Below are 24,460 nucleotides of genomic sequence, written 5' to 3'. Positions count from 1 at the left end.
AAAAGATTTTCTGTATGTAATAACATAATGTGAGGCGTTACAAGGGCAATGTGGCATTTGTCAAAAACAAAAGACCTCTGCACAAATATAGACAACGTGTACTCTGCTCTCCCATTGTCTCTTCAGCCTGTTAGGAACCACAACCCCTGGATGCTGCTCTATTTCATATCCTTCCTGCTCATCGTCAGCTTCTTCGTGCTCAACATGTTTGTCGGCGTGGTGGTGGAGAACTTCCACAAGTGCCGTCAGGACCAGGAGGAGGAGGAGACTCGCTTACGGGAGGAGAAGAGGCTCAAAATGATAGAGAAAAAGCGCAGGAGTAAGGAGAATGGAGGGGCTGGTCGGTAGTCTATTTTTCTGAGCACTGCCTGCTTTCAGAGCCTGAAAAAAGAGAAAGAGAATGACAGAGAAATAAAAACAGGGACATTTATAGAGATTTAAAAATAAAGAGGGAGAGTTTAAAAGACTGGGTAGCTCACGCAAACAGTGACTAATCACTGGCAGAAGGCGTAGGCTACGTCAGTCTGATGCATGTGACTGCATGACTGCAGCCTCCCCCCAACCCTCCCCAAACATTGCATGCAAAAAAAAACACAGTATTCAGTAGTCTCTATTTCAGTTCTTAAATGACCAAACATTGCTGATTAACAATGAGAACCAATGAATGCATGTGATGCCGATCGAGGTTGTTGTTTGCCTCCATTTGTCTCCTAAAATTTTGCCTATCAAAATTTTGATCAGTGAAACGCCAACTCCCCCCCCACCCCCCCCCCCCCCTCTCTCCGGGTGCATGAATCAACCCGAGCCTGCGGCGTCTCTCGACATAGGCCAGAAGGACATTTCCTGTGAACATGCTTTGACTGGCAGACTCAGAAACATAGCAGGCTGCTAAACCTGCAAATACATTGGGACATCAAGATGATTTGTTTGTTAGATAAGAAGGATTTGTGGTTAGTTTGTGGGAAATACGAGACTGAACCCCCAGGTAGACACATCAGAAACTCACCACTTATTGCAAAAAAAGTCTCATGCTAAAAAAGAGTGAAGCCTTTTATTGTGGTAATATGTTGAGCTGAAGAAAGGAGAAAAAGGGAATTAGAAGAAGCACATGGCTTTATCAAAGAGATCAACCATTTGGCTTAAATATTAAATTACCGAATTACACTAGAAGGCAGTACAAGGTGTGAGCAGAGCGCCACTCTTTCCATTGTTACAACATGTCTCTGGTCTAAAACTGCTAATGGTGATGAAAATCATTTAATTAACTGTCTCCAGAGTTTGGCCATGCAATTAGTCTAGTCTTGAAAAAAAGACGTTTTAGACTATTGAGATTTTTCCGAGGGGTTTGAAATGACTGTAGTGATGTCATCAAAGAGAATAGTGGCTCGAGCGTATGTTCAACATTACAGTCTTTTTTCGAAAACCTTCAAATTGGGTGAGTTGAAAAGTGAAACGTTGTGAATATTAAGATTATAGATACTTCACATACTAATTGTGTTGTTGAACGTACCCTGCGCAGCCCCTCTCACCCATAGACCCTGTACATCAAAGGCATGTGAGCATTCAGCAGACATGGTGTAAACTTGGGACTGTGACATAAACATGCACGTACCATAAAAGCCATCATCGATCGTCATGTATGGACATGTGAGTACACAGTCTATCAGAACCTAGGCTTTAAGCTTAATGGATGCGAGGTTTTTCCACCTCTGAGCTTCATTCATTATTTCAGCTTCACTTAAAGTCTATTTAATTATTCAGAGGCTGTAATACACCTATCACAAATTATACTCTTTAGTCTGGGCTTTAATGTAGACTTCTTTTTAGGTCAGGATGCAGGGCGAGACCTCTAAGTCTTGACAAGAATATCATTATTAGAGAGCCAATGACTCTTCCAATAATGCTCCCATTAAAGGAGCCCTCTGAAAGAATTAGGACTGCCACTCCCTTTAGTTCGGGAATATGTTTACCAAAGACTGTTTGAAGGAAGAATTAACGGGTACAAAAAAGTGATATTGAGTTATTTGAACTCGAGTGAGGGAATACTTATACAAATTGCCCATTTGTATGTCAATTACTCACCTGGTGTTAAATTGAAATATTGAAGAAAACATTGTTTTCCTTGCATGCCTTCTTGGAAAACACAGAAGTCTTACTTTCAAATTTCAAACGTTCAAATACCCAGACTACCATACTAGTTAGTATGCCAGTAAAATATTTAGTATGTTCAAATACACATTATATGAAATGCAGTATACCCAAAATACGAGGATGTTGTACTGCATCCGATCACATTTTCCAGTATGCTTTTCTAGTTGTTCTCGCCCACAATCCTTTAAGAACAAGAGGGTCACATATCACGATACAATTCTAGGACAAAGTAGTACGTCCAAAGTATAATGACTGAATGTAATAGTACATGCTTAGTAAGGGCAGCTAGTACATAATACAATTTTTTAACAACTACAAAATGATATCAAAAGTCTATTTAATCTTACACAGCGCTTGCATTACAATCAAACTCGAATACATTCAGACCAATGCATTTCTACGTAAACCTTACCATTTGCAACACACCGGTAAACCCTCTCAGTCTCTGCTCAGGTCCTTTTCTTTGTGAGTATCGCTTGAGTGACGTTTTCTTTAAGAATTCAAGTGAGTAATTGATATCGCTTTGTAGGGAAGTATTCCTTGAACATAAAATTGATAAATTAGGCTAGCTGTGACTCTCATGTCCTCTCTTATTTGAACATACCATACAGGCAGTGGTGTGCACAGACTTAGTGAGGCGCAGGGGCCGTGATCAAATAAAAGGGGCACCACCCGATATGAGAATTGAACATTAGGCGCGTTCACACCAAGTACTTTTCCCACAAAGGTTCCTGAGAACTCTTTAGTTCTCATGAACTAAGTACAGATCGCGTTCACACCGGAAATTAGTTCCTGCCTGGGGGTGGATTAGGCAAATGAAGCCGCTGACGTCACTTCTTCTTCTTCTGCTTTGGGTTTACTGGCAGGCCGCAAACAACTTCACGGCGTATACTGCCGCCCAAAATCCCCGGCCGGAAGTCCCCGGAGTTAGGGACTGGCTTCAGTAGAAGCTGCTGGGACTCCCAGCAGCTTCTACTGAAGCCTTCCGAGCAAACGGCCAGAACGCAGACACCTCCTCATCTCCACCGCTCCCATGTTTTATTTTGAGTTGTCATAAGTTAGTCTCTCTGCGTTTCTGCGCTGGGCTAATGCTAATGCTAATAATGCAATGTGAAGATAATAAAATGGCGGCTTCACAAACGTTTTTGGGAGTTTGACGGGGCGTGGTTTGCATTCCGCCCAGCCAATCAGACACGGGAACCTTTTTCTCCCACGAAAGTCCCTGCTCTCTAGCAGGGACTTTCGTGGGAGAAAAAGGTTCTCTAGAACTAATTTAGTTCCTGGGACTTTTTGGTGTGAACGCAACTAAATCGTAGTTCTCAGGAACCTTTGTTGGAAAAGTACTTGGTGTGAACGCGCCTATTTATGACGCAGTAGAGAAGCCAGCGGTGCACCCAAGCTGCCGCTTTGAGGTGATGTGAGGGCAAAAAAAAATCAATAATAAGCCAATAAAGGTATAAGAAGTGATTTTCTGCGGTCTAAAAGAAAACAGTGGTGGTTCCCCTTCCTTAGCCTCTACACCTCCCCGTGCACACCACTGGACAGATGTTATATCTCCATGTCAGATCACTCTAACTCACAGCTCCACTCTTCCTGTCTGTCTGCGTTCTGATATGTGTCTCTCTCCGTGTCCTCCTTCCCTATATTTGTTTGTACGTGTGTGTCTGTGACCTCTAGAAGCCAAGCAGAGGCCGTACTATGCGGACTACTCCCCCGTGCGTCTGTACATCCACACGCTGTGCACCAGCCACTACCTGGACCTCTTCATCACCTTCATCATCTGCATCAACGTCTTCACCATGAGCATCGAGCACTACAATCAGCCAAAGGTAAGGTTACTGCACATAGACATGAGATTTGAAGGTTTTGGATGTTAAAATGTATTTGAACTTTGCTCACTGTAAAATCCTATTTCCATACATGTTTAGTTGTCCTCTCAATGATGGCTAACGTTTTGGTTATCTTTAGCTAGTAGCACTATACATCTGCAGTGTTTAGTTTGTATTGTGCTCAACAGTCAGTGCAAGTATGTTGGGAAGTGAGTGTGCTTCCAAAAATAACCGTACCGCATTGATTTAACATTTGCTGTCAGATAAAACTCCTTAGTTATACACTGAAGTCGGCATCACCGCTGGCACTATGCTAAACACTATTTATTTGTAATTCCCGTGAAGCATGTGGATTTTAATAAGCAGAAGTTTCTGATGTATTTTTTGGAGGGATGCCATAATCTCCTTTGAGAGCAATGATCAACTTGTGTAGCTTCTTAGGAGCTCTATCTCCACTATTAATACCATTAACGGCTTTCAGAACATTTGAATACAAAATAAGTATTGACTATTGCCACATGAAACCATTAACTAAAGCTTTGAAATAATTCTCCGCCTGTGTGTGTTCAGTATTTAGAGGAGGTTCTGAAGTACTGTAACTACGTGTTCACCTGCATCTTCGTCGTCGAGGCCCTGCTCAAACTTTCGGCATTCGGCATACAACGGTTCTTCAAAGACAGGTAACCCCCTGCTGTAATATCGAATACATATTATTCAATATTTCCTCATTTGAATCTATTTTATATTATTCTTCTATTAATAGCTTGAGTACATGCATGTCTCCCTATTGTCAGTACACTCAGTTCAAGTGATTGAGTGTGGGGTGGCCTGGTGGTGACTTTTCAAGGTTCAAGGTTCTTTATTGTCAAACTAACATAGCTACAGAGTACTTATGTCGTTGAAAATCTTAGGTCACAGGCTTCTCCAAGTATGCAACAAAGTAATACAGATAAGCAGACAATATTAAAACAATATTAAAATATACTATATTAAAAGTAATACAAAAAGAAAAATATTTTTTTTTAAAAGTGAGAAAAAAAAGTGGAATAGTGAAATACGAGTCTTTATAAAACGGGCAAGTCAAATCAAGCAATCTGATTGGTTCTTAGCCGTGATATACTGAGCGTATACCACGGGTAGAATTGTAAGTTACTTTTCACAACAAGTCAGTATCCCTCCGCCCCTGAGAAAAACAGTATACAGTTCGGGCTGAAAAGCAAACTGGGCGTCGGGCCGAACCACGCCCCATAGCTGTGATACAATGAGCATATACCACGGCCTGTCGTGAGCTATTGCTTAAATATACAAGTTATTGGAATGATATATTAGATAATAGATAAATAATTACTAAGTAGCAGATGAATGTTATGAAATTGTTTCAGCACTTCAGTTGTTTAACAGTCTTATTGCCTGCGGGATGAACCTGGTACACACAGAGTAAACTCAATGTGTTACCTACTGCAGAGAGTAGTGGGTGGGCTACCCGTCTTTCAAATGGCTCACGTATCAGCACCAACAGACAGGCAGCCACGTTCCTTGCTAGGGATACTCTGACTTCAGGGAAGTCTGTAAGAGGCTGCACATGTAGTTTGTTATACTGAATGTTAGTCTAAGCAGGGAATTCATGTTTGTACTTCTATGTGCTGTTCCTATTGAAAGATGTTTCTCCGTGTGTGTTTAGGTGGAATCAGCTGGATATAGCTATAGTGGCTCTGTCCATCGTGGGCATCGCGCTGGAGGAGCTGAAGATGAGCTCAGCGCTGCCCATAAATCCTACCATCATCAGAATCATGAGAGTACTCAGGATAGCAAGAGGTAGACACACACACACACACACACACACACACACACACACACACACACACACACACACACACACACACACACACACACACACACACACACACACACACACACACACACACACACACACACACACACACACACACACACACACACACACACCCTGTAAATAAATAATTGTCTCTCTGTGAGTCCTCACTACAGACACTGATTGATGTTGTGAAGCACTTTCTAACCAAATGTGTTATTGTTTATTATTGTCATTTCTTAAAGTAATGGGTTACAGATGCCTCCTGGCTTTTACACATAGATACAGTACATTACATACCTGTGTGTACTTCACATGTGGAGTCCACTGCCAAGTACGCGGAAAATGTCAGGCAATGTCATCGCCTCGATCTCCCCACCTTTACCACTGTATCTCTAATAAAGGCACTCTCTGGCCAAATATAGAAAGTACTTTCTTTCTTAAAGGTGACCTACCTTTTATACATGAATATGTGTCCCCGGTGTGTCAGGGAACTCACCAAGTGTCAGAAAACACAACCCTCTCTATTTTCCTCCATACCCAAATCTCTAAAAACAGAGCTGCAACGGATCCAGACTGATACAGATTTGAAATATCTCTGACGTCAGAAACGAGGAGCTCCGCCTATATGGACAACTCTCCACCAATCAGGAGGAGACAGCCACGGCCATTGCCGTTCGAAAGCGCTGGAGACGCTGTAGTACATATGCCAGGCCTGTAGGTGGCGCTGTAGTCTGTCACAAAAGCAGCGAAGAAGACTTCTCACAGAATCAGCCCGGCTAAAAAAGAGCAAATAGAGCGAAATGAGGCATGATCTGTTTGGTATTTTGAAAAAAAAACTTCACAGACATGTTTTATATAGGTATGGCTCTACAATATATTATTCAAATATAGCATGATAGGTCCACTTCAAGGAAGGGTTTTAAAGTGGAGCAAAGTATGAATACTTATTGATACTGGTACTATTCAATAGATTCAAAGTTAATGTATCATACAAAAAAAATGTTGTTTCTGCAAAAGGTGACACGTAGCTACAAGTGTCAGATACATGTAGTCAAACATATCCCTCTGAGATGCAGTGGAGTAGAAATGTAAAGTGGCGGGAAATGTTAAATACTCAAGTAGTAAAGCACACACAATTAAACGTATGTACAGTACTTGAGTAAGTGTACACCGATTTAAATCCCATCACTGCTAGCGAGTGCTTCACTGCTATGCTAGCTTAGTTCCGTGACATTGTAAATCCGGCAGCAAATGGGCTGACATGATGAAACCAGCATCATCTCGCTGTTAAAGACTCTTCCTCCTCCTCTTCCTCCCGTGTGTGTCTGCAGTGCTGAAGCTCCTGAAGATGGCCACAGGGATGAGATCTCTGCTGGACACCGTCATGCAGGCGCTGCCGCAGGTAAACACCCACTCTGCGGGGTCTCCGACACAAAAGAGAGGTTCTATTCTTTGGTTTATTTATGATTTCTTTATAAAGAATACAGGGTGAAAATAAAAAGATTTGTTTGGAATAGAGAGCTCCCTGAAATATGTATGCTGCTTCCTGATGAATATTTAACTCAGGTCATATCCATCCATATGAAAGAAAACACTGACTGATCTCAACATTCCCTTTCCTGCTGATTTACAAGAACAGTGCACTCTAAGATAATAAGAATCACATAGGATACAACATTTGTCCGAACTCTGGGAAAATGATTAGTGTTACCAAGCTACTGTATGTGCTCAAATGTGCTAAGGCAAAGTAGCAGTAGTGCAGAGTACATGGAGGCTTGAAAAAACGAAATTAATGATTAAAAGAGAGGGTCATTTTTAGCATTTCTAAGACCTTGATCATTTCAAAAACAACTTTCAGAGTCAGACTGTTCAGCGGACTTCCTCCCCGATGTTCCTCTCCGTGCTTTTCTGTCGGCACGCTCCTTTTAGAGGATGTCAGCGGATGCGGTGGGAGTATCTCAGGTCTCTCCCTCCTGCTGTCTGACACACTTGCTCCAGGCAGAGAGCAGCTGCACCAAAAATAATGATTCTCACACATTGTTCTGTTTCTTTCCAAAATGTCGTGAGCACAGATTTAAACATGGGGGCACTGGGTTTATTGGAAATCCGGCACAGAAAAAGGGATTTTTAGGGGAGGGTATAAGAGACAACATGCTGGCAAGGTATGGTGCAGGGACAGGAAGTGCTTACAGTTCCAAGGTTTGCCCAAAAGTACTAGGGGAAAGCCACTGTCAATATCTTAGCTCTGCTTTGATAGCAGATGTCAAAGCTTTCTCTGATTTCTTTCACTGAACACGTCTTCATGTTCGTTTTAAGAATTGTAATATTTTCTTAGTGTTGTTTTTAATTATCATAAAGGGAGTTTATGTAGTCATCCTGCGTGGGAAATAAATCACAATTCAGGTAGCATGTACACTTTTTCCTGTATTTCCCACCTTGTTATTATTCTATTTATTTTTGATTTATATTTTATATTGTTTAACCTTTTTATGTGAAAGCTCTTTGTACATCTGTTTTAGAAGGTGCTATTAAAATAAAGTTCTTCTTCTTCTTCTTTTTTTATGTTGTAATATGATAATTGCCCCACAACCCAGTGTGAGCAAGGCAGTGTGATATCTTTAAGTTACTTTTTATATATATATTTTTTTTTTGCGCTTTCAACATTATATTTACCACATTTGTGTCTTTTTCACTGAAATATCTTCTTTTTTTACAAATGCATATAAAAAGTTCAAATAATAATAAGTCTCAAAAACTGAACCAATCAAAAAAATTATCAAATATAAAATTTCTCATAATTTAATTGACATGGGGGTTGGAATAGGATGCCAATTATGGTTCCCTAAGAAGACATATTTGTAAGAATGTATTTTCCATTCATAATGCATGGCTATGTAGTAAATACAATGAAATAAATGTGCTTTATTCCCTGCAGTTTTTAACAAGCAGCATTTAAAGTGAGGTTTGGTGTGCAGAGCTGGATCTAACATGCGTTTTGCTTCCAGGTGGGAAACCTCGGTCTCCTCTTCATGCTGCTGTTCTTCATCTACGCTGCGCTGGGAGTGGAGCTCTTTGGCAAACTGGGTCAGTCACACACTACTGGCAAAAAACCACACTTACACCATGGTCCTCCAGCTTCAGCACAGAATCCAGTCATTACTACCACAGTCACGACTAAGCGCACATTTCCCCGCCTGAACCGTCTCTGTTGGATCTCGACCCCCCCCCCATCTGTCTCCCACTTTCTATTTTTCTCTCACATCAGAGACCTGTTTCGAAGCAGAAAAGATCACATTTGCATGATCACATTTATTCACATATTGCTTTCTCAATAGGCTAACTCATTTTCCCTGAGAGCGCAACATTGTGTGAGAGAGGAGGATGAGTGAAAAGGCATATTGGAGGACATAATGAAAACATCCTGGTGATGAAGAGGTTGCTCTCTCAGAAATGTTGTTTTGCTTCTATTTGAAGCTGAAGAACGAAATAATGTCTGTTTTTGAGTTTTCCAAAGTAATAACTTTTTTGCTGTGACCAAGTTGCTTAAAAAAGCTCTGTGATGTGTCTCACTTTAAATCCAGCTTGAGGGCTTACAAAGCTAAAGTAGGGAATTATATTTTTGTAAAAGGCTTTCAGAGATGTTTGTTGGATGACATTTCATTATAGCCTGGTCAGATTCTGGGAAAGGTTACTTTACATTGTACGTGTCATCATTTATTGAATTTGTTTTGCCTAGTCATCTCTAGAGGTTACAGTTGGTTGGGCCTTGCTTCCCTGCTTCTTTACCTCACATCTACACTTCATGATTTCACACTATTAACCTGTTGAAACACAACATTGAAAACACCTTTTGCTTTCATATTTCCACTGAAACATTTTTATTTGATTCACTGTTTCCATCATAGGGCTGTCATTTTGTGTAGGCTAACAGTAGAAAACTTATATACCTCTTCTGGTAACCTTGTCTGGATGTCAACGTTTTTTTAGACATGTTTTTGTTTCCGACATAAAATAGGTCCGTATGTCAATACCCCACTTCGAAATGTCTGAAGCTTCAAAGGCTCTTGCTAACAAGTGAATAAATTAGGTTAAACATCATCACGCCAAAACACTAGCCACCTTTAGCTTAGCGGTGTTGACGCTCAGCCAGTTGACTGTGTTTACAGACTAACCTTAGCTTTTTACATCTGGTTACTGCATTAACGCTTACAAAATTATAAAAGTGGTGTTAATATGTGAAGATTATCCTGCTCAACAAAATGTATAATCCAAATGTTTACCACAGGTCTTATTTTCTGCAATCTTTCAAAATCCAACGGAAAAATCCCATTAGCTTTTTGTCGAGGTAAACTTTGGCGATGCTATAACTTCCGCGTTGACCTTCAACAATCTTTCATCACTGCATCACTCTATTGGCTCATGAAACCTTTCAGCCCTCAGACAGGAAGACAGACATTTAAACATCTGAAAATCCTCAGGGAGCCTTAAGACATGTGTTACTGTATGGTGGCTCTCTTGAGTTTCCACTTTGTGACGGTGGTGTCGCAGAAGGCTGAACAGATAAGGGAAGGTCACAGGAAAGGCACATAGGAGAGTGGATGGAATGAGGGTTTGAATGTTAATGCTCACAGATTCGGTTTCAAACTTTAGTGCAGGAAGTTTCTATTAGTTTCTACATTTCAATTTGAATCTAAATTAAATTACTGATCTCTTATACCTAATGGCCGGATGAATCTCCATTTCCCGCCCCGCCCTCAGACCACTGGGCCATGACTCAGACTTAAGGGGAATAAGTTATTTGTACCCCACTAGAATAACAGTTGACTGGAAAGTCTTTTGAAAAACAACATGGCAAAGTTAGCAAAGATGTAGCTGGCAAAATAAAACTGTTCTGGTTTTATTTTGTGTCTTCTAGTTTATTTGATAGAAGCTCTATGGTTTTATAAATTAATTGTTGTGCCTCTTCAAAGGGTGCTGTTTAGTACGCATGAATAAAACTTCAAGAGTTACTTTAATGCTTGTTATTGTTGCCGTATTCAGTTCCTCTGAGCTACACACCTCTCACTTTCCTCCTGATGATTGATCCTTAGAATAAGAAACAAGGTAGACAAGTCTCTGAGGACTCTCTCATGGTTCTCCAGCTTCCTGCTAATGTGACCTAGGGCTGGAAACAAAGGAGGAAGTCTTTCAGACTGTTTTGATTCTGTAAAGAGGCTCTCGAGGGCTTTCTGTCAAATTGACCTTGAGACAGACGGAGACTTTGTTCTCCTCCTCTGCCACGTCCACAGGGACAGCTGTTTGTGTGTTCAGTCATCGCTGCTTTCATACGACTAAAGCATTAGGACTTTCTAAACGGGGTGCTGATACGTATACTATCATTTATACTCACTTTTATCTCTGTTTGCTGTTTTGTAACGACCATGTCTAAAAAGTGGTGCAGCAATGATGTATTTTTGAAGGCCAACCCAGAAGTTAACATCGCAAGGGCTCTCTTGACAAAAAGCAAGGGAGTTTTCAATCGGCTTTTTGAATATCGAAGAAAGTAAGCTCCTCGGCAAACACACCATTTGTCGCAAACATATTTACACTAATAGTTTAAGTGCTAATGCAATGGCTTAAGGGAAATATCTAACTTTATGCTATGAACTAACAGTCACATGACTTTACGTCAACAACGCTAAGCTAAATGCGGCTAATGTTCAGCAAGATGACGTTAGTAGTCTTATTTAGTCACTTGTTTGCAACCGCCTTTTTAAAGACACTTAAAAACTTCAGCCATTCACGAGTGGGGTGTTTACTGACGTCATTCATGCATACATGAACAAAACATGAAAATCTCGTAAGCTTGTGTTTTAACCGCAGATCTTTTCGGGCATTTAAACAAAATCTGATTAAAAAACCATTGACTTTGATACGAGGGAACCAGGAAGACCCAAAATGCTAAATAATTCCCAGGTTTTGGACTCATTCCTGCAACACGCTATTTAGTGGTGTAACTGATGTCTTTTTTATGTTTGTGTGTCGATTAGAGTGCACTGAGGACAACCCATGTGAGGGTCTGAGTCGACACGCCACCTTTGCAAACTTTGGGATGGCCTTCCTCACTCTGTTTCGAGTTTCCACAGGAGACAACTGGAATGGGATTATGAAAGTATGAACACACACACACACACACACACACACACACACACACACACACACACACACACACACACACACACACACACACACACATACACACACACACATACACACACACACACACACACACACACACACACACACACACACACACACACACACACACACACACACACACACACACACACACACACACACACACACACACACACACACACACACACACACACACACACACACACACACACACACACACACACACACAAATACAAATACATGATGACTTACTTATCTCATAACCACAGACAGAGCAATGACCTCCAAAACCAATTATGACATAATAAAGTGGCTTAGAGCCGAGCAACGTCAACACTTTATCATCTCGAGTTTTACTTAATTAAGAAATGTTATACTGATGTAATCGTTAATTGACTCGAAAATATATATTTAAATACGCTAACGAATTAGAACAACTTTGAGCATTTCTTTTTTTTTCCTGTCTGGCTAATAATGTTACTTTTGTGGATTGGACCTTATGTTTATTTTCTGCAGATTATTTACTTTTGGGGATGTGATATACAGTATCCAGTGTGCTGAATAGTCATTTGAAGTGTATATTGGTGTAAGCAATTCAATCATTTCCTTTTTTAAATGTTCAGTAGATTGCAGGCAAAACTGTCCAGTCAAAGCCTTTCCTTATTTAACCTCTTTTTTTTCTTATTCAAATGTTTGGGCAACATTTATACATACTTATGCATACACAGGGAGGCCCCATTTATTTTAATCAAGCACCTCCTGGAACTGGTTTGTCATCACTTGATTTAACAATCTGCAGATTATGTAACCAAACAGGGGAGGGCTGTTCAGTTTTTGCCACCACACATGCACACTTGCACTGTATAAATTCAAGTGTCCCAGCAGCAGATGTGGACGTGTGGGTAAGGAAGGAATCAGAGCAGCTGCCGTTTTAACGCCCTACAATCACTCCCACTTTCCCTGTTTCTCCTTCAACTCTTCCAGATTTCAAATCATCCAATGATGTCAATGAGCCTCCATATTAAATAACCAAAAGTTAAAGATCACCTATTATGCAACTTTTTCATGTATTTTATACATCAACATGTGTCCCCTCCTCGTGAAGAGACTCTGAAAGTTTCAGGAAAAAATATTCTCTCTCTTTTTGTCCTGATCCATTTCTATAAAAACCTGTCTGAAAATGAGCTGATCAGATTTTGGCCACTTTATGATGTCATAACGATTTTTTGGCTTGTGTAACCATTAGCCAATCAGCAACCAAGGTAACCCCCCACCTTATCACCTGAATCTCCTGCTAGAGCACCATTGTGTTATTTTTAACCAAATCTCTCTCAGAGGGGCGTGGGGAGGGGCTCCTTATTTTCATCTAAAGTAACAGACAGAGAATCAGCACTTTTGAAACAGGGCTGAAACAGAGGGGATTATGGGATGCTGCAATAATCTGTTTGGTGTTTGGAGCCAAACAATTCAGAGACATGTTTTTTATATATCTGAGACCTATAATATATTGATGAAAAACATCATGATGGGGGACCTTTAATATTTCAGAGCTTTGTGAAATAGCCTCAGGTTTATTGAACAGACAGTGTATATCCACATAATGTTTGTGTTTCACTTCTTCTCCCCATTTCTTTCTAACCTTCCCCCTTGTCTTTTAAGGACACGTTGAGGGAATGTCATCCAGAGGAACTAAACTGCCTTACCTACCTGCCTTTGATCTCTCCGATCTACTTTGTCACTTTTGTGCTGATGGCGCAGTTTGTGCTGGTCAATGTGGTGGTGGCTGTTCTGATGAAACATCTGGAGGAAAGCAACAAGGTACAGTAAATACAGAGGCTTACACCAAGAGAGTGGGCCAAATGCGAGAACAAAATATGTATATATATTCGTACATTTTTCATCGCATACTGAAATAAATCATAGTTTGATGACATTTTTGGTTTGTTTTATTCTGGCTCATTACTTATTTGACTTTTTTATGGATGGAACGCAATGTAGTAATCAAGGGAAACAACTTCTACTTTTGCAGGAAGCTAAAGAGGACGCAGAGATGGATGCAGAGATCGCCTTGGAGATGGCCATGGAGAGGCAACGCAAATTAAGCACAACTTCCCACAACAGCTCAGTGGCAGGAACCTACGTTGGGCCGTGCCCAAATTCACCTGGAGAGGTAGGGAGACGTACACTCAGTGGGGGTAGAAGTATTCCTACCCTCTAGTTTAGTAAAAGCACCAATATCACACTGTACTAATATCACTGCAAAAATACTCAACAAGCTAAAGTCCTGCTTTTGGAAATGATACTTAAGTAAATTGTATAATCTGGAAATTGTACTTAGATCAGAGTACCCAATGCAGAGAAATCTAAAATAAATGAAAGAAAATATCATAAAAAAATCACAATTGTTCAATATCATATTTTTTTAGATGTCAATTAATGTTCTATCAATCTCTTAAAAAACTGTCATTGCATAAACTATTGACAATTATAATTTCTAACAAAACCTCATTTTTATAAACTCTAAAACATTTTAACTGATCTTTTTGGAAAAACCATTCATTTCTAAGAAAGTGGTTATTTTAGATATTAAATAAATCTGTTAAAATAAAATGTACCTTCTTTCTTTGACTGAAGTGGCTTTACTTAAAACACTCAGATAAAGTACAAATACCTACTTTTCTTTTTTTACTGCCAGTAAGTACAATACTTATAGCAAATGTACTAAGTGACGTTCCACCACAGCCTACACTAACCCTGAAACTGAGTGTGTATTTAGGGATGAATGCTCCTCTTATTTACTGCATCCATTGTATAACACTATCTGCTGCAATAAGTCAGTTTCCTGCACAGAGACAGGCAGTGCTGGACTCAGTGGTCTCTGTCTCCCCCCGCAGGAGGAAGAGGAGGAGGTGCAGTACATCGACCCGGACCTGCTGTCGTCAAGGAAGATGTCTGTATCCAGGATGCACTCTCTGCCTAACGACAGCTACATGTTCAGACCCGTGCGGCCCGCCAGCGCCCCCTTCCCTCTGGAGGAGGTAGAGCTCAGCCCCCAGCCCCAGCATTCAGGTAAACTATCTAATAAGAATGTATTTCTTTTAGCCTGGTTTATTGTTCTAATAGACACAGGTCGTGCTCAGTAAACTTAACCAGCTTCTTGCACAATGCATACAATTATGTTATTTGTAAGAATATACACATACTGTACAAATACTGTAGATGTGCTGTATAATGTGGTAATCTCTTTTTTATTTTTATTTTTTTTTTGTACGTATGTAAAATGTATGTTTTGTAAAATAGTGTTTTCTTATAATCTAATGTGAGGTGAATCAGAGGCCTGACACTGACATTGAAACTCACTAACTAACTAATCAAACTACAGCCTCATCGGACCAATGCCATGGTTTAAGAGTCCTTTTACTGAAGGAGTGAAGTTTAAGAAGTTCTTATATCTAGTTGTTAACTATATGTGAGATAAATGATGATTAGAATAGTGAACATGGGGTTTTCATCGCATTTGAGGCCAGAATCCTACCTTTTGGAGCATTTTATGACACTACTGAATACAAATAATAGAGAGTAACAGCTTTTGTTACCGGACCCTTATCATTGTGCACAGATTGAAGTTCCAGGGCTGTTGGCACCGACCAAGATTCCTCTTTATTAGGATGGTAACTATGATATTCAAGGATTCGAAGCACAGTTAGGAATGCCATAGATAGTTTGATAATGACTATTTACAAGCATTTCAATATATTTGAGAACCATTTGCACTCAAATGTCGAAATATATATATTTATTGTACATGTTTAAATGGTTCTGAAACATACATCTTCCACTACAGTAGTACCTTTGATGCATTGGAAAGTAAAATGTTTATAATTTTTTTTTAAGATACACAACTTTTAAACTTGAAACACTTGAATGATTTACTTGTAAAGTGTGTCCTAGTAAAAGGGTAAATACTTTTACAATCATTCATTTTATAATTTACATATATTTAATAATCAATAATAATATTCAACATTTGTAATACAACCTGGTACAAATATACCTCATATCATCCTTTGTGTATGTAGACTTGTTTTTTTATTCAGTTGCAAATACACATCACTTTGATATGACATGACCTGTATGGTGCTTTTCTCTAGGTCTTGTTTGGGTCATTAAGGCAACAAAGACAAATAAGAAGCAGAATAAACATGCTCATGAAAACATTTCCCAAAGCACTGACGAGCGCTGTTTTATCTGCAGTCAGAATCTAAAGGCATGTTGAGGCCAGGCTGTGGACAGACTCTGTCCCAAGGTACTGACTGCAGCCGATGAGCTGGCTCAATGTGAAGCTGTGCCACTTTCACACAGGCTCATCTGCTTAGCTACTGAATGGCTGGACACTCTACCAGAATGTCCGTTTACTTAATGGCCAAGCTGCAAAGCCACAAAGCTAATCTAAGAAATAAAAGCCTGTGGTGCTTTGTCTGTTGTCGGATTTAAACGTGTTGGATTTATAATCAAGTGGCTTCACAGCTTGGCCTGAAAGTCGAATGAAAATGAACTTGTGTAAGATCTAACTCTGACTTTGCTGCAATGCTATTCCATCTGAACTCACAGGTGAACTGGACCTGTGTGTGCAGACATGCCTAAGATCCTGGTTACACAATCTCACAGCAGTTATTGGTCATATATGAAATTCATGATCTTTTTGCACACTTGTAAGTAACTGTGGCACGTCTTATTTGATGGCATGACGATCTTAATACTGCCACTAGGAGGTGTTGATGTAACCAGGATCTAATGCAGAATATTATCCAGGAAATGTGACTATCCCTAATAATGATAGTTCTGCTACTGAACTGATGACCTACTGTATGTGCTGATGATCTGATTTCAGAAAACACTTTATTTTCACAGCACATTTGAAGCATTTGTTAATGAGCTAAAACAAAAAACGTCCCTGTCCTTCTTGTTGCTCAACAGGCCTATCAAAATAAAGTGTTTTTGTAATCCTGGCCCGGTTCAAATACGTTTAAATCCTCCCAAAGTACAAGGAAATAGTCCGAATGTGTTTGCATATGCATGTGCAACAATGCATGTGTTTGCATTGTGATTCTGTCCATGTGTTTATATCATGGCTGTGATTTTAAATCTCTACGTGTACACCTCCAGGCTCGGTGACGTCGGTCCACTCCCAGCCGTGTGAGGGTCACACTCTGCTGCAGGTACCGGACGCCTCCCCTGTTTACCCTCGGTCACCTCCCACCCTTACCCTTCCCCGCATCGCCCCTCCCACGCCCAGCCCCTCCCCACGGGCCCTGCGCAGACAGGTGACGGATTCCTTCATACTTCCAAAAACACATATTGCAATATAACCGCTCATATAGATGTGTTGATTCTTTGTTCATGTTTCAGGTGGCAGTGAAATTGGATTCTGTGGAGTACCAGAGTTATGAGCAACAGGAGAGACCCCACCCTGCTCCCCTGCCTCCCCTCTCTCCTCACCCGTCCTCCCCGTCTCCCCTGCCTCCTCCTCCTCCCTCCTCTCCCTCACCTCTTCCACCTTGCTCCCCTTCAGCCGTCCCCCTCCCTCCCCCCTCTCCTCTTCACCCTCTCCTGTCCTCCCCTCTCCCTCCTCCGCCGTCTTCCCCCTCGCTCCTGCTCCTTCCGCCCCCCTCCCCCCGCCTGCGGAGGCCCCGGCAGCCCTCGGGCGTCTCCCTCTGCGACCCGGCGGACGAGGAGGTGTGTCACATCACCAGCTCCGCCCGCCAGAGGTGGAGGGAGGAGGAGGAGGAGGGAGCGGGGGGTAAGGTGGGACGCAGCCACTCCCTCTCTCCTTACATCGACTCCTCCTCCCCCCCGCCCCCCCCGCTGCCTCCCTCCTCCTCCAGGAGCGCGCTCAGCCTCCTCGGGGCGGGGCTGACGGACTTCAGGAAGGGGTCGACCGCGGACAACCACGGCTTCACGGACGAGCCGCCATCTTTGTCGGCCGGTTACCCCGACGACCACCGCCGCCACTCCATCGAGGTCTGCCTCCCTCAGGCCTTCATCACCGGGGACGACTGCGACTTCACCCCCCGGTCCGGTCCGCCGTTCCCCTTGAGGGTGCAGTCGGTCGGGGGCGGCCACAGGAAGAAGAAGATGAGTCCCCCTTGTATATCCATCCACCCGCCTTCAGAGAGGGAACCCCCCCAAATCGCCTCGCCCCCTAAACTGTCTGACTGCAGCACGATGTTGAGACGCAGGACGCCTTCGTACGACTTGTCCCCGATGCACACCCCCCTCACGCCCGTCCACGTGCCGCTGCAAACACACTCGCCAACACACACACTGACTCTGTCCCGGGCGTCCACTCCCACACACACCTACACCCCGTCTCACGCCTCCACGCCCTCACACATCCCAATCAGCCCCAACATCTTCATCCAGCCGCACGCACCTCTCGTCCCCATGTCTTTCTCGCAGACCCTCTCCCCCGCTGCGAGGCAGGACTACATCCCCCTCCCCCAGTTCACCTTCGACCAACCGCAGTCCAGATACATGAGCGGCCTGTCTCCCGGCCTGTCAGACGCCGACACGGCCACATGCTCCTCCCCCTTCGACAACAGACTGGGGAGCGGTGCGGGATTCAGTGCAAAGAATCGTAGGACCGCCCAATGAACGTCTGGGCTTTTGCCTTCAGGAATTATTTGGTCCTAAATCTCTGAAGTCGGAGTAGAGCGCCCTCTCAGCAGAGATTGGTGCTGGGGAGAAAAGAAGAGGGAAAAGCTATCTGGGAGATGGATTATTTTTTTTGCTTCGACGACTAGAAAAGACATGGTTTATTCTTTCCAGAGACGCTGGTACAGTCCTAGAATAACACACGGTGGATTTATTTTCCGCAGCTTAAAGGACAGCAGATCCTCGGCGGCTGTACCGGTCTAACACGACCCACTGTACATGGTGTGTTTGGGACTAATACTAAAAACACACCAGGACTAAAGCCACCTAACTCCGTAGCCAAAGTTTTTTTTTTGACACACTGTCCCTACCCACGCGAGCCAATCAGGAAGCAGCGTCTGGCTGACAACCTCTGACCTTACACAGGAAGTGGTTTTGTGAAATGCGAGCGTTGGGGGGGGGGGGGGAATTGTGGGATATGCAACTTCAGGTTTTCTACAGAAGTTCTGCTTGCCCCTCCTCTGCTCCTCGATCACATTGATCAGAGCAGAAGCGTGTGTCTGCGTACGTGTGTGTGTGAGCGTGTCTGCGTTTTTCCTATGTGCGAGTATCGTCAAATCTGTTGTCATGGAAGTCGGCTATGTTGTTCTTACGCCTGCAACGAGAGAGAGGGGAAGCAGGGCAGAGCTGTAGTGTATGTTTATTTGTGTATCTGTGCAGTGTAAATAAAGGAAAATACTGTATTTGGTGAGATTAAAAATAGCTCTATCCATATGCACATATTTTTATAGAGATCTAAAATGTTTTTTGCACACAAATTTGAATTTCAAGTTGCTTGTTTTCTCCTCTGTCGTCCTCTTGTGAATGTATGTTTTCCGTTTCAAAATCCGGAGAGCAGCGAGGGAGATCAACCCTCCTCTCAACAGGCTAGCTGAGGTCGAGGAGTGGGATTTTATTTTTCTATTTTTGAAAAAGAGAAAGAAGAGAACAGGGATGTGATGTGTTTCTGTAGTTGTGTCTCAGATTTCTGTCTATTGGCTGTCTAAATGACAGTCCTAAAGAGGCGGGCTCAGTGATGCAAGCCAAATTCATTTAAAGAGGTTTTTCAGCGTTGACATTTTGTGTACATGTGTTGAGACCTAGCTTAGCTCCACACGTCACAATTTAAATGCGGCTCTTCTTCAAAAATATTTCTCTTGTAGTGAAGTGAAGCATTATATCTAACACACAAACTAAATGATTTACTTCAGTGTATTTATTTGTTCAGATAAAGTATACAACTGACTTCTTACCTAAAGGAACATTTAGAACACTAACAAAATCCTGTATTATCAATTTTAGAATCCTTAAAAAGTCATCTCTGAGCCCCCCCTTCTGCAGCTGTTTTCATGCTGGATACACCAGTTAGTGTTTCTCTGTGCATCAAAAGACAACCAAACTAACTTATTAAATATGTGTAGCCAGAGTGCAATAATAATATATACTTGTGGAGAATATAGTGAATTCCACTACATAAAAAACAACCACTCTCTTGTGTTAGTACATACTGTAGAACTACTATATGATATAAACCCATTTTTCTATGATGATTGAGAGTATTTATATCTGTAGTGTTACTGTAGGTACTAGCCCCCTGGGTGGGGCTGTAAGCAGTGTTAGGTACTGTAGATTTATTTAAAAAAGCTCCAGCCCACCATATGTTGGCGTTACTGTAAACAGAAGGGAGGACTCTCATTTACACCCCTCAATTTTATTTTCCCCATTAGATCGTAATAAGACAACACCATATGTATTACCTACATGTCATGCATCCCCATATATGGTGTGAACGAACAGCATCTTCCTTCCAGTGCGTGATTGTTTTCCTGCCGAGCCATACCTTTATTACGACACAGCACAATATGTATTTAAGTCTATTTTGTGCACAGTCTGGTTTAGGCACAGGTACATAAAGAAGCATGCTTGTAAACTACTCATTTACTACTGATTCCTCTTTTTAAAGGCAGCTGGCCGGGTGGCGTCTTTATTTATTTGTGATCAGCATGTAAGATGCACAACTCCTCAGTGATTTGAGTGGAAACCAAAGTGCTTTGATGCTGCACCGTCATCACCACAGACCCAGTGTTCAAATACTTAAATTGTATTCATGTATATGTATTGGCAACCAAATTGTGTTTAATTGATTAGCAGATTAACGACTGATATTTGGTAAAAACTCGTATTTAAGCCTTTGAGTTTATTGAAATGTCATATATCTTTGTGGGAATTCAGTTAAATAAAAGGACAGATCTTGTTATGGTGATTTGTCCGATTCAAATTGGCTGACATGCTGAAAATAGCATTAAAAGGCTGTAAAAAAAAATCCCTTATAAACATTAGATCAGATTATGCTTCTCCTTCAACATCCGCATCACCTTTAAATCTCCCAAGCAGTACGCATGTAAAAGAAAAAAGAAGAAACTTGTTTATGTTAGCTTCAGTTTACGACACATCTTGACCGGTGTGTACCACAGCGTGATGCTTGGTTGTCATCATTTCAAAGTTCGATAAAGTTTGGTTTCTCGCAAACACAGAATGAAAAGCTCTTGGACAATAAAATCACAGTTATAAAAAAAGGTTGCTGCTCTTGAACGCAGCTTGTTAATCTTTTGATAGCGCTATTCTTCCAGTTCTGAGATGTTGTCCTCCCTCCTGTACATGGCACAGTTGGTCGTCCCCTGGTTTAAAAATGATTTTGAATGCAGTATGTGGTCGATCACACTGTTACTGTGCAACCGCTTTGTCCTGTTTTGTGTCCTCTTCCTGGATAGATGGTCAGCAATGAGATGTTTTAAGTAGTCTGAAGACGGCCTCTTTCTGTCCCACTTAGTGCAGACCACCCCGATCTACAGCGTATCGCCATATTAATCGACACAGTTTGGTAGAGTGACTGCATAATTGTTCTTACAGATCTTTGGATCTCAGTATTTAAATCCTGTTTTTGAGGAAACAGTTTTGACTATTGCATGTTCTGATTTACGAAAAAAAAAATCTTTTGGGAAAGAATCATCTGGATGTTTTAGAGATTTTGATATTTGCATTTTCAGATGTTTCCATTTGTAGATTGACTACCTAATTGCACTGGGCTGATTAAATGACCCTATTCTTTATTTTCCAATGCAATAGGTGGTTATTTGCTGTATGAGGACAGAGCTTGTCTTTATACAGATTTTTAGAGAGACATGGAAACATAGCTGGTTCTATTTTTGTTCAGAACCGACGTTATTTAATGTTGAGGTGAGCCTTTTTTCACTGTTTTCTCCTAATACTCTAAACATGCTAGAACTCTGGTGAAGCTAATTAACTGATGTATATTAATGTAGGGGTAGCCTCCGCCCTGAGATAAGGATAAAGATGAGTCGTGTTCTCTGGGTGACACTGAGCTGCTCCGGCTCCCAAAAAGTTCAAACTGTGACAGAACTTGACGAATCAGAAGCCTTGTGTTTTTCTTTATTTATTTTTACAACCCTTAAGTGATTGCCCACAGACACCCCCACCCCCAAACCCCCTCAAGCCTTACAAGGAGGGGAGGAGGTGTGTTTTATCTGTCAGAGGAGAGTGTCTGCAATAATAAGCCCTCCATTAGAAGGGAGGGGACAGGGGAGGAGTTTTAAAGGCTCGACACACAGTCGGACTCTCTACATTGTATCGTTGCTGATTATTGTGTGATGACCAACCGTTGTCCTGAAGGATGTTTCCCTGTCAATTAAAAAATACAAGATTTTTTTATTCCTGATACATGTCTGTTTTATTTCTTTTGTTGGTGTTAATTTACACATTATTGATTCATTCCTTCTGTGTAAAGCAGGGATGTCCAAAGTTTTTTCACCGAGGGCCACATACAGAAAAATATACGAAGGACTGGGCCACTCCCTAGAGATATATTGCCTCTTAAGTTCAGTTATAAGTTGGAAAAATCAATCCAATGTAGGTAAATTATTCTTGATACTTGAAAATGTTGTAAGTAAAGAACTGCCTACATCACAGCTCTCCATAGGGTTTCATTTATTTTGTTAGCAGCTCATTCCTTAAAACAGAAGCTTCAGTTTGCTTATAATATGAGGAAATATGAAGGGTCTAGTTCAAGGTTGTTATGTACATTTGTTATTGGGCTTTTTTTATTATCAATTTAGACTTGTTAGAACATGTTTTCAACTTTAATGGACTGAATTTATTTGAAAATTGGGCTTCTTAATGTAATATATTTGAACATAAATATTTAAGAAGTACAATAAGACAAGCAGAAGTTTATTATACTTAAGTCATTATACTTTTTGAATTTGCTGAGGGCCGATTCAAAATGGTCCGCGGTCTGTATTTGGCCCCCAGATCGTAAATTTGGACACCCCTGGTGTAGAGCATGTGCGATTATTCATCCAGGGCCATACAGTGCATCAGTCAATATTACATTATTGCAGATGTATCAGTATCTGGGGTTATGTAAGGAGATGAGTAACCACAAATTGAAATACAGCAAGTCAATGAAAAAGTGCTTCAAACTTGAATTCTCACTAATACGGGGCAATTCCTCTGGTTGCACAAATAGTCCAATTATATAAAAGTCTGAGGAAATTGACCAACTTTTTACCTGGTTTAACACGTAAATAAAAAGTAACCAAATTAATTTAAAGTCTTCTTCAATACATGTTCGATATGGTGTAGATTTACAGTTAAAGCAGGGAATACTTTTTATTGACAGTTCACTACCATGCAGCCATCCCCAGTTCTAGAAGTCTATTTGGAAAATACCCTACTTAAATACTTCAGTTAACCTTTTTTCAAATGAGTTCATGGTTTAGTTGCGAATTCCAAAGTTTCCCTCCTTTTCTTTAATACAGCTTGATGTTTATTATTACCAGAAGAGTAAAAGTAGGTCTACGATAAAACAGCATATGACAGTACGAACAGTTGTTGTCCTTGTTTTTTCGTCTTGAAATGTAACCTTTCAAAGTGTGTTTGCAATTCATGAAAGATTATTGTGACGTTATGTCCCCCAAAAAGATGTTGTTTAAAGTTTAACCTGTTCTAAACCGCCCCCTAGAAAATTGGCTGCAACCACTTCCAGAATTTCTTAGAACATAGAAGTGCAACAAATAAGCAGCGACGTGCAGTCAGGGGAGGCAGAGCCTCACCTGTCATACTCCAATGTAACTGAAAAACAACTAAAGAAAAACTAAATAGTAATAATAATAAAATGTCTCCACTAATCTATGATGTAAGTGTGATTTATGTATGATTCCAATCGCTTTTTAAAGTCAAAATCAGCCAATTTGCCGAGCTCCGCTACAACTACGGGTAGCGATGAGAAGTGAGGCAGGGACGAGCTCTGCCCCTCGTAAGCCCAAAGTAACTTGCTGGAGCACGGGCACTAATTTAGCGCGGGCACTTATTTTGTGAGCGCGCTCAAGCGAGTTACTGTGGGGTGAGGTGAGGCACAGATGAGCTCTGCCTCACCTCAGAATGTGTCACTCCACAGAAACTGGCTGGAAAACGGGCCCTAAGCGCATGCCTGTTACCATCTCACTGTAGGTCACCAATGTAATGTTTGTAGATCCCTTTATTACATTTATCCTCGCCATCCATAGTCTCTAAATAACTTATTTAACGTATAATATGATATTTAGGCTCGCTGGTCTCATCATATAACGGCAATGAAAAAAGCAGCAGGAGAGGCAGCCATAACCTCTGCCGCACTGAAGGGGGCGCACGTGAGCCCACAGGTTCTTGTTGCTACTGTTATTCTACGCAGAGACGGATAGACACAAACAACAAACTA

General features: G+C 41.3%; 1 protein-coding gene across 8 annotated transcripts in view; it reads left to right on the top strand.

The window, feature by feature from the left end:
* Positions 1-22,420, top strand: part of cacna1ha (calcium channel, voltage-dependent, T type, alpha 1H subunit a) — a 137,192-nt gene extending 114,772 nt beyond the window's left edge. For 5 of the 8 annotated variants that reach the window (XM_079645683.1, XM_079645686.1, XM_079645684.1 and 2 more), the window contains exons 27-38: positions 127-319; positions 3,829-3,980; positions 4,551-4,660; positions 5,662-5,795; positions 7,146-7,216; positions 8,820-8,898; positions 11,844-11,965; positions 13,651-13,809; positions 14,021-14,161; positions 14,886-15,060; positions 17,158-17,315; positions 17,401-22,420. In XM_079645683.1, coding sequence (XP_079501809.1) covers positions 127-319; positions 3,829-3,980; positions 4,551-4,660; positions 5,662-5,795; positions 7,146-7,216; positions 8,820-8,898; positions 11,844-11,965; positions 13,651-13,809; positions 14,021-14,161; positions 14,886-15,060; positions 17,158-17,315; positions 17,401-18,645 — 2,739 coding nt within the window. In that variant the 3' untranslated portion in view covers positions 18,646-22,420. The other 3 variants (XR_013801851.1, XM_079645687.1, XM_079645688.1) reach the window with 3 other exon arrangements.
* The last annotated feature ends 2,040 nt before the right edge of the window (positions 22,421-24,460 follow it).

This window comes from Notothenia rossii (assembly GCF_949606895.1).
Source record: "Notothenia rossii genome assembly, chromosome: 8".
NCBI lineage: Eukaryota > Metazoa > Chordata > Actinopteri > Perciformes > Nototheniidae > Notothenia > Notothenia rossii.
The sequence above is the reverse complement of the archived record's forward strand: the minus strand, read 5'-3'. Positions and strand labels throughout refer to the sequence as shown.